The sequence below is a fragment of the Neofelis nebulosa genome, chromosome 2, assembly GCF_028018385.1.
Source record: "Neofelis nebulosa isolate mNeoNeb1 chromosome 2, mNeoNeb1.pri, whole genome shotgun sequence".
NCBI lineage: Eukaryota > Metazoa > Chordata > Mammalia > Carnivora > Felidae > Neofelis > Neofelis nebulosa.
The window spans coordinates 188,318,951-188,335,317 of NC_080783.1; the positions used below are offsets into that span (position 1 = coordinate 188,318,951).

Here is a 16,367-nt window from a genome sequence, read left to right on the forward strand (position 1 = left end):
ACTTTAGTGAATTTTCTTTCTCCCCCTTATTTGACACCTATACTCTCCCACTGTATACTTTGATTTTGATTTGAGATCAAATGACAAGCTCCCTCACCTGAAATGTTCTGTGTCCTCCCTTCTAAACTGAATAAACCAGCTGAAGACTCAGTCCACAGTCTGCCTACATTCTGACCCTACCGGGGGCCCTACTCCTCTCCTAGATGTCTCTGTGCAGGTGTGATGAGTTCCCTCCTCATCTGTCCACGCTTACTAGGTGTGTGCTCAGGTCTTCCTGGGCTGCTGTTGTCTTCCCCCCCGCCCCCCCCCCGCCCCCCCTGGGGAATCGCAGTCCTGAGCTCCTGCTTGCTTCTCTTCACACTCCCACCAGTTCCACGGGCCTTGTTTTGTCACGGCAACTCCACTGTTCTTGCCGTTACGCTGGAAGTGCTTCAGCCAGGCCTTGACCTGGGAGTCAGGTGCTGTCTCACACCTCCACAGCTTGCACATGCCCTACCCACTCCTTGGACTGTCTGCCCTCTCTTTTTCCTGCTCCAGGCCCCCTTGTTCATCTAGTGAATAACTCATCCTTCCAGTGTCCCCTACTCCTGTCGCCTACCACCTCCTGACCTGGACACATCTGTTGTGTGACCTTAGGCAAGTTACTTCACTTCCAAGAACCTCAGTTTCCACCTCTGTAAGATGGGATTATAGCACAGACCTCAAAAACGTACCTGCAACTGAACATATTGAAAATTAAAGTTAAAACTTTAAGTAGCTCTTGCTTTTCTACAGGGTAAGGTCCAAACTTCTTAGAAGGGCATAAAAGGCCATTTGGGTATAGAGTCAGCATTCAAATGCAAACTCCTATTCTCTTCCCTTACTCTCTCCTGAGGAATTTCATTTTTATTGCATCATGGCCTGTTAGAGTGCTTTGGTTACAGCACATTAAAATTAAACTAGCCTAACCAAAAACAAAGGAAGGGGGCCCCCATTGTGTTTGGGTTATGTGGATGGGAAGTTGAAAGGTGACTGGCTGTAGGTGGGCTCAAGGGTCCGATGTCCGATGGATGTCCGATGTCCGAGGCTCTCTGTCTCTGTGTTTTTCCACTTGACAACAGTAGGGGCTCATCTCACCCAGGAACTCTGATTATTCTTGCTGGGATTCTGTGCCATGAGGAGCTTGGATTGGGGGAAGTGGGAAGAACCACGATTCCCAGGCCAATGGAGTGGGGCAGGGATTCCCTAAAGGAAATGAAAACAAGGGGGTGGGGGAAGTGTCTGAGCTCCCACAGTCCACTTTGTGTGATTTCAGAGAATCTTTGGATGTTTTTTTTCTTTTTTTGCCTCGAGCCCCACCTGTTCTTCTAAACTTACAGAACTGTATTTAAGATTGTGCAGTGTGCAACCCTCCCTCACAATCCACGTGTCCCCAAAGGCATTCAATTCCTCACCCTGCTCCACCTGAGTGATCCCGCACAACCATGTTACTGTCAATTCTGGGTCTCTCTCTGCTCTGTCTTCTCTCCCTTCTCACTCCCCTTACTTTAGATACAGCCCTGGGCGTGTCACACCTGTGCATCGGGGCTGGTCTCCCAGCTGGCCCTCCTTCCTTTCCTTTCCCCCTGATGTTATATATCTTACCGTCTCCAGGTTTGTCTTTGTAAAGAACAATGGGGATCCTACCAACCCCTTTCTTAAAAATCCTTGGGGACACCCCAGTACACACAAAACTCCTCCTACTTTCATTCAGACCACTTCATGGTTTGGGGCCGGCCTACTTTTTAACCTTCTTGCATATGAAGGCCTCTTATTCAGCAGCATATCCTTTGGCCAAGCAGCATCAGGTGCAGCGATTCTCTACACCTGTCCTGTGTGTTCCTACTTCCATCCCTTTGTCCACACCTTTTCCTCAGCCTGGAGCACCTGTGTTGCTTCTCCCTTACTTACCACGTGGCCTTGAGAAAACTCCATCACCCTTTCTGATTCTGTTCTTTTCATCCACAAAGCAGTGATAACAGTAGTTACCTTACGGGACTGAACCATAAGAGCATATGGAAAGCAGCTGGCCCCATTCTTGCCGGAGAAGGTATTGAAAATAAGCTACATTTTCTCTCTTTGCCGTTCGGCCTCGCTCACACATCTTCCAGATATGGCTACCTGTCTTTCCTCCATCCTGATGACTTCCCCTGGAGGAAAGAGTCTCCCCTTTTCTCCCTCCAGAGCCTTTTCTGCAGGTTCTATCACAGTCCTCTCCCCCTACCTGAGTGTCTTTAGTTCTGTTCTGTGAACCCTGAATGCTGCCCACAGCATGTAGGCATTGGCTACCCACTGACAGTTGTGATGAGCGCTTGCACGCATCCTCTCCCTTCTGCCAGCTGGATGTCTTTCCAGCCCTGGTTCCTTCAGCCATAGGCGGAGGACACTAACTAGCTGGTGAAGGCCCAGGGATATGCAGAATGATTAACTGACAAACCCTTCACCCTTTCTTTACTCCCCTGTCCTCACGGATTCAGCCCTCCCCCCAACTCCTCTGTGTGGTGAGGGTGTAGAAAGTGCCCTTTGTCCTTTACAGGACAGTGAAGGGAAGTCTGTCCCAGCCCCCAGGAGACTGCTTCCGTCTCCACCTGCCACTCCTGGTGTCTGTTAGCCTATAGACCCTCAGCTCCTATTTAAAAAAAAAAAAATTTTTTTTTTTAAAACATTTATTTATTTTTGAGACAGAGAAAGCATGAACAGGGGAGGGTCCTGGTGTCTGTTAGCCTGTAGACCCTCAGCTCCTATTTTTTAAAAAAAAAATTTTTTTTAACATTTATTTATTTTTGAGACAGAGAAAGAGCATGAACAAGGGAGGGTCAGAGAAAGAGGGAGACACAGAATCTGAAACAGGCTCCAGGCTCTGAGCTGTCAGCACAGAGCCTGACGCGGGGCTCGAACCCACGGACCACAGGATCATGACCTGAGCTGAAGTCGGACGCTTAACTGACTGAGCCACCCAGGCGCCCCGACCCTCAACTCCTATTGTCTTTAACCCACGACTCCCTGTGTCTCCATGCTCTGTCCCCCCCCACTGCTCCACCTGCTCGCCCCCCCACCCCACATACGCGTGCGCGCACAGGCACGCCTTTTCCCATTTGTTCCTCATTGTTGTTCCTGCTTCTTTGACCCCGCTTCCTTTGCATTTTTCTGTTGGAACATGTAAAGCCTCAGATAATCAAGGGAACCGAGTTGTTAGCATCCACACGGAGGGTGGTTTCAGATTGAACCCTTGCAGAAAGTACATCAGTGGTTTTCTGGGGAATGAGGATGGAGAAGGGCCCCTGAGAGAGCAGTGAGTGAGGAGTGAGTCAGGGCGGGTGGGACCCTGGGGGAAGTCACCTTACTTCCAATTAGGAAGGCCGCATGAAGGAGGGGGAGTTGTTAGACAGCTCTACTGGGCATTCTTCCCCCCACACCCCCTCCTCACCACCCGGCCTTCATCCTTATCAAGACTGAGTTCCCGGACCCCTTCAGTTTCTCCAGTTCATCAGCCTGCCCCTCATGCTGGTAACCTTCCACCCAGCTTCTCTGCAGGCCCCAAACAGCCTCCTTCTCTCCCAGTCCCCTGAGAGTCCCCTGACGTGGCCATCTGTGAGGTGTTCCCCTTAGCCAAAGGCTAATCTCTCCATGTGGATGCTGGATCTTTCTCCATATAGCACGTAAATGTGCTCAAGCGGCTTCCCATTAAAAACAGCCATTAGAAGGTGAGAGCCAGACGTTGATATTTTAAAAGCTCCCCAGGTGATAGACAGTGTGCAGCCAGGGCTGAATAACACAAATCCAAACTTCTTACCCTGGCATACAGGGCTTTTTATAAACCAATTCCTGCCCATACCTCTATGTCCTCTGAGCTTGAGCCACATCAGACTATTAGAGCTCCCAAAACCCACCACATCTCCTGCTTCTATGCCTTCACACACTTGCTTCTCTCTGCCGGCAATGCATTTCCTTGCTTTAGAACGTGTCCTTTAAGGCTCAGCTTTGGTGCCATTTCTGTGAAGCCTTCAAGAACTCACCCCCACCCTGGGGTGAGGTGCCCCTCCTCGTGCTCTCATAACTCTCTGGGTTTATCTCTGTGGGAACACTCACCACATGCCACTATAATTGGTTACTCAGACATCTGTCTTCTCCTCTAGCCCGCGAATATTTTGCAGGAAACCCAGGGCCATGCAGATGCCATTTGGTAGGACTTGGGGCTACATGATCTCTCTCAGATATTGGAAGATGCTTTCTCCCAGGACCGAGACAGGAACTGAGCGAAGTGAGCCTTGGTGCGTGTTCATTCACTTAATCTGTCAACATTGACTGGGGGCTTGCTGTGGACATGTACCACGGGTGAATAAATGGTAGTTGTAGTCTCTACAACTGTCTCTACTATGTTTGACCTCTGGGACTGTTACATCATCCCTGATAATCTGCTTCGTTTGTTTCTAATTCGCCTCTAGATGGACGCCGAATCCAAAGCCCCTCCAGTAGTGCTCTCAGAATGGTGTGTGCACACGGTATGCATGTAGGAAATACTGGTTACACAAATGCTCATGAATATGCATACAATATTGACATATTGGTTATTAATATTGGTGTATTCATTTTTAATGCTTTTATTATTTTATTTTTGAGAGAGTGTGAGCAGGGGAGGTGCAGAGAGAGAGAGGGGGACGGAGGATCTGAAGTGGGCTCCATGCTGACAGCAGAGAGCCCAATGTGGGGCTCAAACTCACGAACCGTGAGATCATGACCTGAGCCAAAGTCTGACACTTAACTGACTAAGCTACCCAGGCTCCCCTCCTCCTCCTCCTCCTTCCTCTTCTTCTTTTCTCCTTCTAAGTTTATTTATTTATTTTGAGAGAGAGGGAGAGCACAAGCAGGTGAGGGATAAGGAGAAGGAGAGACAGAATCCCAAGCATGAGCCTCACACGGGGCTCAAAGTTACGAACTGTGAGATAATAACCTGAGCCAGGATCAAGAGTTGGACGCTTCACCACCTGAGCCACTCAGGTGCCCCTATATTGGTGTATTCTTGATGTGCTAGTTGCTCTCCACCCTATCTATGAACCAGTGAGAACAGAAACAGTGCCAAGCGCTTAACGTGACCTCACTCCTTTAATCTTCGCCATAGCAAGGTAGGCACTGTGGCTCCCATTTCATAGAGGTTTGGCAACTCGCAGAAGGTTACGCATGTACTCCCTGGAAGGTTTAAACTTGGGCCTGTGGAGTCAGGTGTGACCCCAAAGCCACTAAAATATACCTGGAACACATTAGGCTTTCAGTGAGGGGTGGAGTGATTTACTACCTTGGGAGAGCTGTTTATACCTTGTATTGAGCCAGGGGCCAGGCCCGGAGCAGTGGGCGTGTGTGACAGATGTTGACATCCTTGGGGAAGGTAAAGCACAGGATATGCACAGGACACAGGTAGAGTGGGAGACGGGGCCAGATCAGGGAGGCCTTAGTGTAACAACACTAAGAAATTTGAGCCTTTTGAGTCCTTCTGCTATTTCCAGGGTAGTTACTAATGGGCTGGATCATAGCTGTTCTTTGGCTCTGACCTCTTACCTCTAAGACTAAACTTTCGCACAGATACATCCCACCATTTACGTACTACTGTTTCTTCCAAACCATTGTTTCTTCCGAATTCCCTTTCTGTCCACATTTACACCATCCAATCTGACAAGCAGTTATTGGGTCACTATATGCAAAGGACTGCTCCAGGAGCTGCCAGAGATACAGGTTTCATTTTGCTAAAACTTAGCCCTTATCCCAGTTCAGTCTAGTAGGTTAGTGTGTGGAGCTAGGAGGGGAGAGTGCAGGAAGGTGGATGGACAGCTAAGTATATATAGAGAGTGCACCTGTCTTGGGACATCTCCAGTGTCTGCCTCTCCTATCCCATCAGTTTCCAAACCTTCTTACGTCAGGCTGTTTTCTCTCACCTGGGCTGCCTCAATAGCCTCATCACCCTGGCTGCCAGAGTGAAATGACTCAGCTAGAGGCAAACCCAAACCCCATGCAGGGACAGCATCTGCCTGGTTCATTGATGTGTCCCTGGTATTTGCCACAGTCTCACACACGGTAAGTGTGAGACAAATATCAATAAATATTTGATAATACAAGCCTCATTGCAGCCTCCTCAGAAAGCTTCGCTGTTTCTCCTCTACTTCCAGAATAGAACCAAAGTGCCCTGGTTGGCCTTCAGGCCCTAGGGCCTTTCAGCCACAGCTGGCTTCACTTCCTTTCGCCCCCCCCCCCCCCCCCACCCCTTTACACTACCCTCAAGGTCAGTTTAGCTAGTGATTCACTGTTCCCACCTCGGGCCATTTGTATTCTCCCACAGCCAAATCCTCCTAGCAGTCCCTAATGCTAGGGTTCATCCAAGTTTATGGGCTCCCAGGGAAGGCTTCCTTACACAGCTGCTCCCTCTGGCTGAGACCTCCCTGCCACCCCAGGTCAGCCCATAGAACACACACTGCCTCGGTCCAACCCTCCCATCACCCTCTGGAGTGAAAGCTCAGGGGGAGAGGTCTGCTTAGTCCTGGAACTTTCCTCAGGGTCCTAAGCTGGGTGGGCCTGCCACAAACATAGGATGTGTTGGTCACGTGGGTGGACAGTCACCAGAGGGCCCAGAATAAGACTGAGGGTCGGGAAGAAGCAAGGTGCACCTCTGGCGGGCCAGGGCCGGCCCAGGGCGACCTGATGGAGGCGAGCGGCAAGATGCCGAGGGAAGGGGTGGGGAGTCCGGGCTGGGCGTGCTTCCTGCCCCGGAATCTGGCGGCCCGCCCCTGCGCCCGCCCCTCGGGCCGAGCCCAGTCGGGGCCAATCAGCAGGCGCCCCCCGCCCGGCCCGCCCTGTCCCCCTCTGGTGACAGAAAGTCGGCCCAGCAGATGAGGAAGTGGCAGGCAGGCTGGCCCTGGGGACTTCTCTCTGGCCCTGCTCCTTCCAAGCCCTCCACTCCTGCCCGCCTGGCCCCCCACTGGTGAGTCTGGACCTTCCACGGGCGGGCTGCCCACGTGCCCGGGCACCCTGCCTAGCTGGCCCTGCCCTGCCCTGCCCTGCCCAGCCTGTGGGCGAGGCTGTTCCCGGACCGTGGGTGGGAGGTCCCAGCTCTCTGGGGCCGGCCCTGGCCGGCAGGCTCCCTCCGATCCCGGCTCCCATTTGCTGAAACCTAGGCCTTCTTCCACCACCTCTGGGTCTCGTCCCCCTGTGCCTCTTACCCTCCCTCTCCTTGGCTCCCTGCTCCTCTCTTCTCCCTTCCCCTCTCTTCTCCCTTCCCCTCCCCCTTCCTTTGCCTGTCTCCTTTTCCCTTCCATCCATCTTAAAGGAAGGAAGCACCCAACCGAGTTCCCCTACCGGAGACACACCCAGTGCTTCTCAAGCTTGGGGAGAGGTCCTCTCCGGAGCCTAGAGCCACTCCTGACCTTCAGGGCGCATGAGTGTTTGTGGGAGGTGAACTTGAGTGGTGGCTGAGAGAGAGCGGGAGAGATAACCAGCTGGCAAACTCACATGGGTCAGGGAGGAACTGTGTGTCTGAGTGCAGGCCTATGCCAGGTAGGCCCTACCACAGGAGAGGCAGCGGACCAACAAAATCTGGTTGGGAATGAATGAATGACGAAGGTCATCCATGAAAAGAGACCTGCATGCATGACCCAAGGCAGGTGTGTGTCTGCGTGCGGTGTGGGTGGTTTTATGTTCATTCACCTCAAAGTGGAGTGTCCGAGTTTATGTCTGTGACCACATTTATCTGTGACTCGCGTACGGTACGTGTGAGTAAACCTGTAAACCTGCGTGTGGGCCGTTTGCACATGGTGATGCAGGACCAACGAAGAGTGTTCTGGGTGTGTTGCCAGCGTGAATGGAGTGAGGAGCAGGTCTGAGTATCAGGAACTGCATGTCAAAGTCCGTGGAGGCTTGTTTGGGTGGTGTGTCAGAGGAGGGTGGTTGTCACCAGCAGGAGGTGTGAGGGCTCCGTGTGTACATATGTGCGCTGGGGGGGGGGGGGGGGCGGTGGTCAGTCTGTCGATGGTGGTGGTGGGGAGAGCCATGCTAGAGGCGCTCTGTGCATACAGGAGGACTTGGGGCCTGACAGTGGTGGGGGCAGCTGGGGGTCGTCACGGAGGCTGGGGGAGCATCTGTGAGATGTGTGCCCCGTGAGTGTGGGAGGGGCACGGGTGCAGCCTCAGTGGATGTCAGAAGGTGTATTTTTCACTCGTTGTATTTTTCACGTTGTTGTCTGGACGGAGGGAACCTGGCAGACTGGCGGGCAGGCAGCTCGCAGAGCATCTGCTGCCCTGGCCGTTTTAGGGCAAGGCTCGTCCCTCAGGGACCGCCCCGGCATCCCAGGCTCTCCTGGGGACCGGCCGGAGCTTTTGTGTCCCAGTGCGCCCTCCCCCGACATTCCTTCAGGCTCTGAGGGGGAGAGGGCCTAGCTCATTAGGACCCTCCCTAAAGGAGGGGAAGATTCCTGAGACCTCCCCCACTCACCCACCTCCTCACATGCCACTGGCTTCCCTGCCCCTCCCAGGGAGAGAAGGGTGATTGCACCCATTCTGAAGCAGGACAAACTGAGAGTTTCTGGCTAGTTTAGGAGAAGATGCTGGGTGTGGGTTTTCAGCAGTTCTCTTGGGGCCAAGGTGAGCCCTGGGCTGAAGTCCCGTGAGGTTTCTGACTCAAAACTAAGCTAGAGCTTTAGGTCATCTGGCTGTCCAGGGTGGGTGGGTGGGTAGGTGGTGAGCCCCATGCTTTACTTGGCTTTCTCAATCCTGGTGGGTCCTGCTCCTCCGGGCCCTGACCTGTGGCCTGGCCCCACCCTCCACCTCATGCGCAGTGCAGCGGGGGCGGGCGGAGGGCGGGGCTCTGCCAGATCTAGTCAGACAGGTGGAGCCGGGGCTGGAGTCTCAAAGGCTCCTGAGTCTCAAAGGCTCCGGAGTGGAAGGGCTGGAAGGGGTGCCGGAGAGGAGGAGAGCCAGGAGTTGCGAGAGACGCTGGAGGTGAGAGGCCAGGAGGGCAGAGGAGAGGAGGAAGGGGCAGGAGGGAACCGGCGTCCCGAGAGACCAGCATCCCGAAGGTGGACCGGAGCGGTTGAAGGGGAGGATCCCTGGGGAGAAGACAGAACCAGAGCTGGAGAGGTGGGAGACTGGTGGGGAAGGGAGAAGCGGTCATTCCGGAGAGGAGAGGTAAGACTCTCCGGAAAGAGACCGGACTTGGAGAGTTCCCCTGCAGTGAAAGAGGGGAGGAGAGGTCTGGGGGTGAGAATCTCTGGAGGAGCAGAGAGTGAGGGGAGGCGAGTGAGGTGTGGAGCGGAGGGCGGGATCTGTCCTTCCCAGCAGGCAGGCGGGATGTGCGGGGAAGCGGTGCCCTGGCCAGATGGCTTCCTACCCCCAATCCCCAGCAATTCCTTCCTGTCAGTCTTCTGTCCTTTATGCAGGGAGGTGTCGGGAGTTGTCTCATCTGGTCTGCTTCCTGTCTGTGGGTCAAGGGTGGGATGGGGGCACGGTCAGCCCTGACACCCACCCTCCATACCTCCCCAGAATCCTTAGCCAGGATGGAGGCAGTTGTGAACTTGTACCAGGAGATGATGAAGTATGCAGGTAAGATGCCGTCTACCCTTCTTTTCTCCTGTCCTGGGATCCCTGGATCTAGGGCTGTCTCCTAATGGAGAGTCCCTGTGAACCCGTTGACCCTTTGTGACCTGGCCCCATGTCTGTACACCTGGTGGGCACCCTTTGGGACCCCGTGACCCTTTCTGACTCCTTGACCCTTATTCTACAGATCCTCGGGTCCAGGGCTACCCTCTGATGGGGTCCCCCCTGCTAATGACCTCCATCCTCCTGACCTACGTGTACTTCGTTCTCTCACTTGGGCCTCGCATCATGGCCAATCGGAAGCCCTTCCAGCTCCGGGGCTTCATGATTGTCTACAACTTCTCCCTGGTGGCGCTCTCCCTCTACATTGTCTATGAGGTGGGCCCCTGGCATGTCTAGGTTTTAATTCCTGCTGGCAGGATAAGGGGCAGGCCTTGTGGCCAGAGCATGGCATCTCCTTTCCAGAGAGGCTGAAATCCATTTCTTCAGCTAGATAGCAAGAGGGATTGGGCAGGGTGGAACTCTGGTGGTCTAATCCACACCCCTTCCTAGTTCTTGATGTCTGGCTGGCTGAGTACTTACACCTGGCGCTGCGATCCTGTGGACTATTCCAACAGCCCGGAGGCACTAAGGGTAAGTAGGGACAGGCATAGTGTGGGGTGGCTAGGTTATAAGCAACCTGGGGATAGGAGTTTGGGTGTGACTTGGGCTCCTGGCCCAATTTAGGGAAGTTTTTGGAGTAGCATGGGTGTCCTAAGGCTGCCTGACTTCTTGCAGATGGTTCGAGTGGCCTGGCTCTTCCTCTTCTCCAAGTTCATCGAACTGATGGACACGGTGAGTGGTTATAGGAGAGGTGAGAACCTGTAGGGAGAAAGGAGAGGCCCTGGCTCAGAAACCCCTTTCCTTTCCCCACTCTTCTCAGGTGATCTTTATCCTCCGGAAAAAAGACGGACAGGTGACCTTTCTACATGTCTTCCACCACTCAGTGCTTCCTTGGAGCTGGTGGTGGGGGGTAAAAATTGCCCCAGGTGAGTGGTGAAGGCCACCGGGGGAAGAAGGGCGGGCATTGAGGACCAGCAGCTCAATTCTTCTGACCTCGTTCATTGTACCCTCACAGGAGGAATGGGCTCTTTCCACGCCATGATCAACTCCTCTGTGCATGTCGTCATGTACCTGTACTATGGGTTGTCTGCCCTTGGCCCTGTGGCTCAGCCTTACCTGTGGTGGAAAAAGCACATGACAGCCATCCAGCTGGTGAGAGGCCTGGCCCATAACTGTCCCAACCTTCTGGTCTGGATCCTACCTTTATCCAACCCGCCCTACCTTTTTTTTTAAAAATTTTTTTTTTTCAACGTTTTTTATTTATTTTTGGGACAGAGAGAGACAGAGCATGAGCGGGGGAGGGTCAGAGAGAGAGGGAGACACAGAATCAGAAACAGGCTCCGAGCCATCAGCCCAGAGCCCGACGCGGGGCTCGAACTCACAGACCGCAAGATCGTGACCTGGCTGAAGTCGGACGCTTAACCGACTGCGCCACCCAGGCGCCCCCAACCCGCCCTACCTTTGACCCCATCCCTCCACACTCCACATTCAGTCTTTCTCTGCCACCTCTCACTGTTCCCTCTGACCCTTGCCTTCCTCCATTCTAGATCCAGTTCGTCCTGGTCTCCCTGCACATCTCCCAATACTACTTCATGCCTAGCTGTAACTACCAGTATCCGGTCATCATCCACCTCATCTGGATGTACGGTACCATCTTCTTCGTGCTGTTCTCCAACTTCTGGTATCACTCCTACACCAAAGGCAAACGGCTCCCCCGTGTACTTCAGCAAAATGGAGCTCCAGGTACTGCCAAAGTCAAGGCCAACTGAGAAACACGGCCTACCTAGGCGCCCACCTAAGTGCCTCAGGACTGTGCCTTGGGCAGCATCTGACATTTTTCTTCCCACCTATACCTGTGACCAGGGCTTATGTGGTCAGGACTGAGCAGGGGACAGGTCCTCCCCTCCCCACAGCTGGTACACAGGGACCACAGCTTCCGTTCCTCACCCACTTCTCCTGGCCAGCTCCAAGGATGTGGCCTCATTGCCCTCTGCCACTCTGGAGCTGGGGGCTTGAAAGGGCTGGATACTTATTTCCCCCTCCCTGCCTTAAACTTGGGAGAGGAGCACTCAGGACTGGCCCTCAACCGGGGTCTTGTGGCCTTTTTCCTCACACCGAAGAGGTCAGCAATAATCTGTCACTGTGGACCCAGGATCCCTCCTCTACCCACGCTGAAGCAGAAGCTTCTTGGCCAAAGGTCAGGGTGGGTGGGGGGCCTGGGAATACAGCCTGTGGAGGCTGCTCCCTCGCTTATGTCTTCATTAAAAGTGACAGAGAAAACCACCGAGGCTGTGTGTGTACATGTGTGAATGAAAGAGGTGCTAGCCTTATTATCTGCAAACAGGAGGGATGGTTCTGGCTCTCTGATGACAGACAGCAGAGAAGAGGCTCTGGGGAGGCTGGGACAGAGGTCATGCAAGGAGAAGAGAGAGAGACATGACTTTATTAGAAAAATAAAAAACAAAAACAAAACAAAAAACCGAGGTGATGAGTTGGTCCTCAACGGATGCCTTGGTGAATGAGGCTGCTTTTGGCTGCACTGGCTTTCTCCCGCTCCCGCCGCCGTGCAGGGTCCAACTCAAAGCAGCGCCACAGCCTCAGGGTCTCATCTGCTGCTGCCGATGCCACCGTGGCCCCGTCTGGGCTCATGGTCAGACTTAGGACCCGGGCAGTGTGACCTGGGGCGTGAGGATGGAAAAAAGTGAGAGTAGAGCATAGGAATGTAGACATACCTACAGCCTCCAATATTGAGGGCCACCTACCTTTTTTTTTTTTTTTTTTTTAAACACCTCTGAGGTATTTAATTCACATACCATAAAACTCATCCTTTTAAAGTATGCAATTCATTGGCTTTTAGTATTCCCAAAGTTGTGCAACCATCACAACAGTAATTCCAGAACATTTTCATCACTCCTCACCACCTTCTCCCCATAGCCCCTAGCAACCATCAGTCTGTTTTTATTTCTTTGCATTTGCCTCTTCTGGACATTTCAACAGTCATATGATATGTGGCCTTTTGTGTCTGGCTCCTGTTATTTGGAACCTACCTTTAAGCTCAGCCACCTTGGCCATGGTTGGGTATTTCCAAATAACCAACTGGTTCTGGGCAAAGCCGTGGCCCGAGATGAGCTCCTTGTAGTGGGGAGACCAGAGGATGGAGCACACCTGTGGAGAGAGAATGGCATGTGGGCTCAACAGAGCCGATGCTACTCAAATCAGAACTAACTCCATTCGAGCATTAGGCACCCTGCCAGGTGCCACAGACTCAGACTTGAATAACCACAGTTCTTACAAAAGTTTTTTCAGAGTTAAAAAATTGTTATCCATTTTACAGATAAAGAATCAAGCAGAAGGAACTTCAGCAAGTTACCTAAGATCACATGCGAGTCTAGAAGGTGACAGAGCCAGAATTTGAACTCTGGCTCCAGAGTCAAAGTCTAGAATGAAGGCTGCATGGGGGAGAGGAGGGTAGAAGGGGAGGAACCTGGAGTGGGTGGGAGACCCACCAGCAAGGGCTTCAAATTTCATTCCAATGGATGTGGATTAAGTTGCTGTAGGTGATAGGGAGCTACTGCAGGGCTTTAGCACAGTCACAGACCACCCAGACCCAGTGCAGAGGACAGACTGCAGGAGATAAGAAAAGAATGCTGTGAGACCAGTGCAGGGGGCCTCCAGTGAGAAGAAAAGTGAGGCTTAGGGGAGAGACACACGTGAATGATATTCTGAGGCAAAAATGATGTGTCTTGGTGACTAAGGGAAGATAATGAAAGATTCTAGGAAGCTCTCCAGATTTCTGAGTAAGTTCTATCCCTCTCAAACAAGAGGAGGAGGAACACATTTCAGGGAAATAAGAAGTGACAAATTTAATTTAGGGCATATTAGGATGGTGCCACCTATAGGACCTGAGGTTGGAGTTAAGCCACAGACAGAAGTGTGGCCTGGAGATCATGAATGAGAGCGGAGTCAGAATTTTGGAAACCATCGGGCATAGAGTTGATGAAGCCACTGGAAGGAACACAGTTGCCCACGGAAGACCACACAGAGTGAGAACACCTTCTGGGAGGGAGGGGCTAGAACAGGTAAAAGACTACCTGGGATTGGGCATCCACAGCACTCAGACACGCCCCAGAGCAGACGTTCCAGATGCGAATGTGTCGGTCACTGGTACCCCCTCCAGTTGCCAGGACGTTGGACTGCCAGGGACACCAGGCTACAGCCTAGGTAGGATAAAGGTGGGGTCAGCAGGTACTAGAGCTAGACACTGGTCACAGGGTTATCCCGTCTAATCCTGCTGTCCCATCTCCCCTTAACAGTCCCCAGGTTCTGGGTGAGGGTAAGCAGAGGACCCAACCTAGCTCCATTCTCACCTTGACAGCCCCTTGATGCTGGGTGAATGTCTGCAGGGGAACCCAGCCACCCTCTCCAGGAGCACTAGGCCACACATTGACCACGTTATCGTTGCCACCACTGGCCAAATGTCGTCCGTCTGGGGCCCAGCGCAGCCCACACACCTCCTGGCTGTGGCCGGTCAGTGTGGCCACATGGTGTTCTGCTACCCGAACATCATGGTGGTGGATATGGCCAGAGCGTGAGCCGCTGCAGGAGGGAAGAAGGGAATCAGGTTCTGTGGCAGGGCCAAACACTGCCAGCAGGACTGAACTGCTTCCATTCAGAGGTGTACATCTGGGGAGAGCTGGCAAAAATCGCACATTGATTTTGCAACAGACTAGCTAAAACCACTAACCTGGACAGGATATAGCTGTTCCAGCATAGGGAGCCCACTCGAGCCGAATGACTGGTCATGTTTCGAAGCCGCTTCTGCTGCTGCACATCCCATAGCTAGAGAGAGAAGGCTGCTAGGATCAGAGATTGCAACTTGCCATTAACATCCTCCTGCTGGACAAGCCCCCTGTCTGGGCACAACAGAACTGCAGCACAGGGATAAGTCTCACCTGCACCTCGGCACTGCTGGTGCCCACAGCTAGGTAGTTGCCCTCTTTTATCCAGGCCACAGAAGATATATAGTCCCCAGGCTGCTCCATTTGCAGCAGCTGCAAGATGTCACCAGAGCTAGCACTCCACAAGTACACGCTGTTGTCCAATGCCACAGCCAGTACATTCCCAGAGCTCCAGTCCACAAGGTTCAGGTCTGCCAGAGCAGGGAAAGGGAGGAGAATGAGCTTCCTTGTTCGTCTGGTCCCCAGGCCCTCTTCCTCTGTCCAATGGGCAAAGGGAAGGCTGCACTTACAGTAGTCATTCCGGATTTCAGGGGCGTCCAAGATACGGTCTGGTAGGGAAGGAATGTAACGGCAGGTCTTCCGGCTGGAGCCAGGCGTGGTCTTCTGGCTATAAAGCACTTTCAGTCTGTTCTGGTAACCTGTGGCAACCGAATACGTCTTGACAGTGGGAAAACTGACTCCAGTGGGAAAACTGACTCCTCCCCTGCTCCTGGTGAGGAAGGCCAGAGACGCACCTCCCCTCCCTTCAGTCTTAGGTGGGAAGAGCAGACAGGCATCTCCCCTTAACCCTGGGAATGGGCCAACACCTCCCTCCAAGAAGGAAGAACTTCAGGTCTTACCCTCTGGGGCATTTTGTGGTTTTCCACTGAGCCGAAGGATCTTGGCTTCCTCCACATCAAAGCCGTTCAGATTCAAAGCCCAGGCTTTCTGATGTTCCTGGCACAAAGGGTGGTGGTGAGGCAGGATGGCATGATCCAAAGTACACAGAGTTACACGAAGTACACTCTTGCCTTAAGCCCCTCTGGGCCACATACCTTCTTGGTGGGCGTCTGGCTATTTTCAGGTTGGTTCTCCTTGCTTAGGAGGAAACTGGCCACTTCCATCTGGGAAGCGCTGCGATGGGGGATATAGCGGTCACCACCAGGTTTGCTGGGAGTGGTCTGTGCCTTGGAGCTAGATTTGCCTGGGCCGGGGAGAGGGAAGCCAGAGTCTGAGCAGTCTCCTGAGGGAGGAGGCCTGAAGGCCGCTCTCAGCCCTTCCCTCGTCATCCCCGTGTCCCGCCGCACCCCACTGACCGGGTGTTCGGCTTGGGGTCCTGCCTGCGCTGTGGGATCGGTTGGCGGCCCGCATGGGTGAGGGGGCCGGTCCCGCAGCTTCCTTAGCTTTGCGCTGCCAGCGCGCAGGGGGTGCATTGGGGATGGGTGCATCCAGCTGCAGCAACGAGTGCAGGTCACTCTCGAACACGAACTGCGCCATGGGAGCGTCTGCAGGAGAAGGGGTCCTTGGAGTGGATGCCCGCGGAGCCCTGAGGAAGAGGCGACCGTGCTCTGCCTGGGACCGCCGGCCACACACTCAGAACCAAGTCGGCCCCAGCCCGTCCGGGTCTCGGAGCACGGGCTGCATACCCATCCCAGCTCGACCCACACGGCCCTTACCTCCAGCTCCGATTAGATTCCGATCCCAGACCGGTCTCTGCAGTGCCGGCCTCCGCTTCTTAAACTCTCCGCTCTGAGCACTCATTGGCTCCTTCAAAACCCAACCGTCGCAACCGTCGCCTTCACCCATTGGCCTTTCACGGCACAGGAGGCGGGTCTTCCGGTGCAAGTCACAGGTCTCACGAGAATCCAGTCATGGAGCGTGATTTGAAGAGTGAGAGAGTCGAGGCCTGTCTCCAGAGAACTGGTGTCGGAAAGAGAGAGGGGCTGGGAGGGGCGCG

The 16,367-nt window shown here is 53.6% G+C and overlaps 2 protein-coding genes across 7 annotated transcripts; one reads left to right on the plus strand and one right to left on the minus strand.

The window, feature by feature from the left end:
• Positions 1-4,167: 4,167 nt before the first annotated feature.
• ELOVL1 (ELOVL fatty acid elongase 1) lies at positions 4,168-11,975 on the plus strand. 4 transcript variants are annotated; one of them, XM_058717754.1, is made up of 9 exons: positions 4,168-4,289; positions 4,464-4,520; positions 9,537-9,596; positions 9,778-9,968; positions 10,143-10,223; positions 10,368-10,424; positions 10,513-10,618; positions 10,708-10,913; positions 11,152-11,227. In XM_058717754.1, the coding sequence occupies exons 2-9, from the start codon at positions 4,505-4,507 to the stop codon at positions 11,155-11,157; spliced, it is 723 nt and encodes a 240-aa protein (XP_058573737.1). In that variant the 5' UTR covers positions 4,168-4,289; positions 4,464-4,504; the 3' UTR covers positions 11,158-11,227. The 4 variants fall into 4 exon arrangements, with proteins under 4 accessions (XP_058573737.1, XP_058573735.1, XP_058573736.1 ...); XM_058717752.1 differs by lacking the exons at positions 4,168-4,289; positions 4,464-4,520; positions 11,152-11,227 and adding exons at positions 6,854-6,985; positions 11,240-11,975 and having other exon boundaries at positions 10,708-10,844; XM_058717753.1 differs by lacking the exons at positions 4,168-4,289; positions 4,464-4,520; positions 11,152-11,227 and adding exons at positions 8,875-8,996; positions 11,240-11,975 and having other exon boundaries at positions 10,708-10,844.
• Positions 11,976-12,115: 140 nt separating this feature from the next.
• CDC20 (cell division cycle 20) lies at positions 12,116-16,265 on the minus strand. Of its 3 annotated transcripts, none has more exons than XM_058717751.1 (11): positions 16,087-16,265; positions 15,727-15,915; positions 15,466-15,614; positions 15,271-15,367; positions 14,941-15,069; positions 14,645-14,841; positions 14,437-14,531; positions 14,204-14,288; positions 13,784-13,909; positions 12,740-12,857; positions 12,116-12,370 (listed from the first exon to the last, which is right to left on the minus strand). In XM_058717751.1, exons 1-11 carry the CDS (start codon positions 16,214-16,216, stop codon positions 12,192-12,194), a joined length of 1,494 nt encoding a protein of 497 aa, XP_058573734.1. In that variant the 5' UTR covers positions 16,217-16,265; the 3' UTR covers positions 12,116-12,191. The 3 variants fall into 3 exon arrangements, with proteins under 3 accessions (XP_058573734.1, XP_058573732.1, XP_058573733.1); XM_058717749.1 differs by having other exon boundaries at positions 14,060-14,288; positions 16,087-16,261; XM_058717750.1 differs by having other exon boundaries at positions 14,060-14,288; positions 15,727-15,956; positions 16,087-16,209.
• Positions 16,266-16,367: the final 102 nt, after the last annotated feature.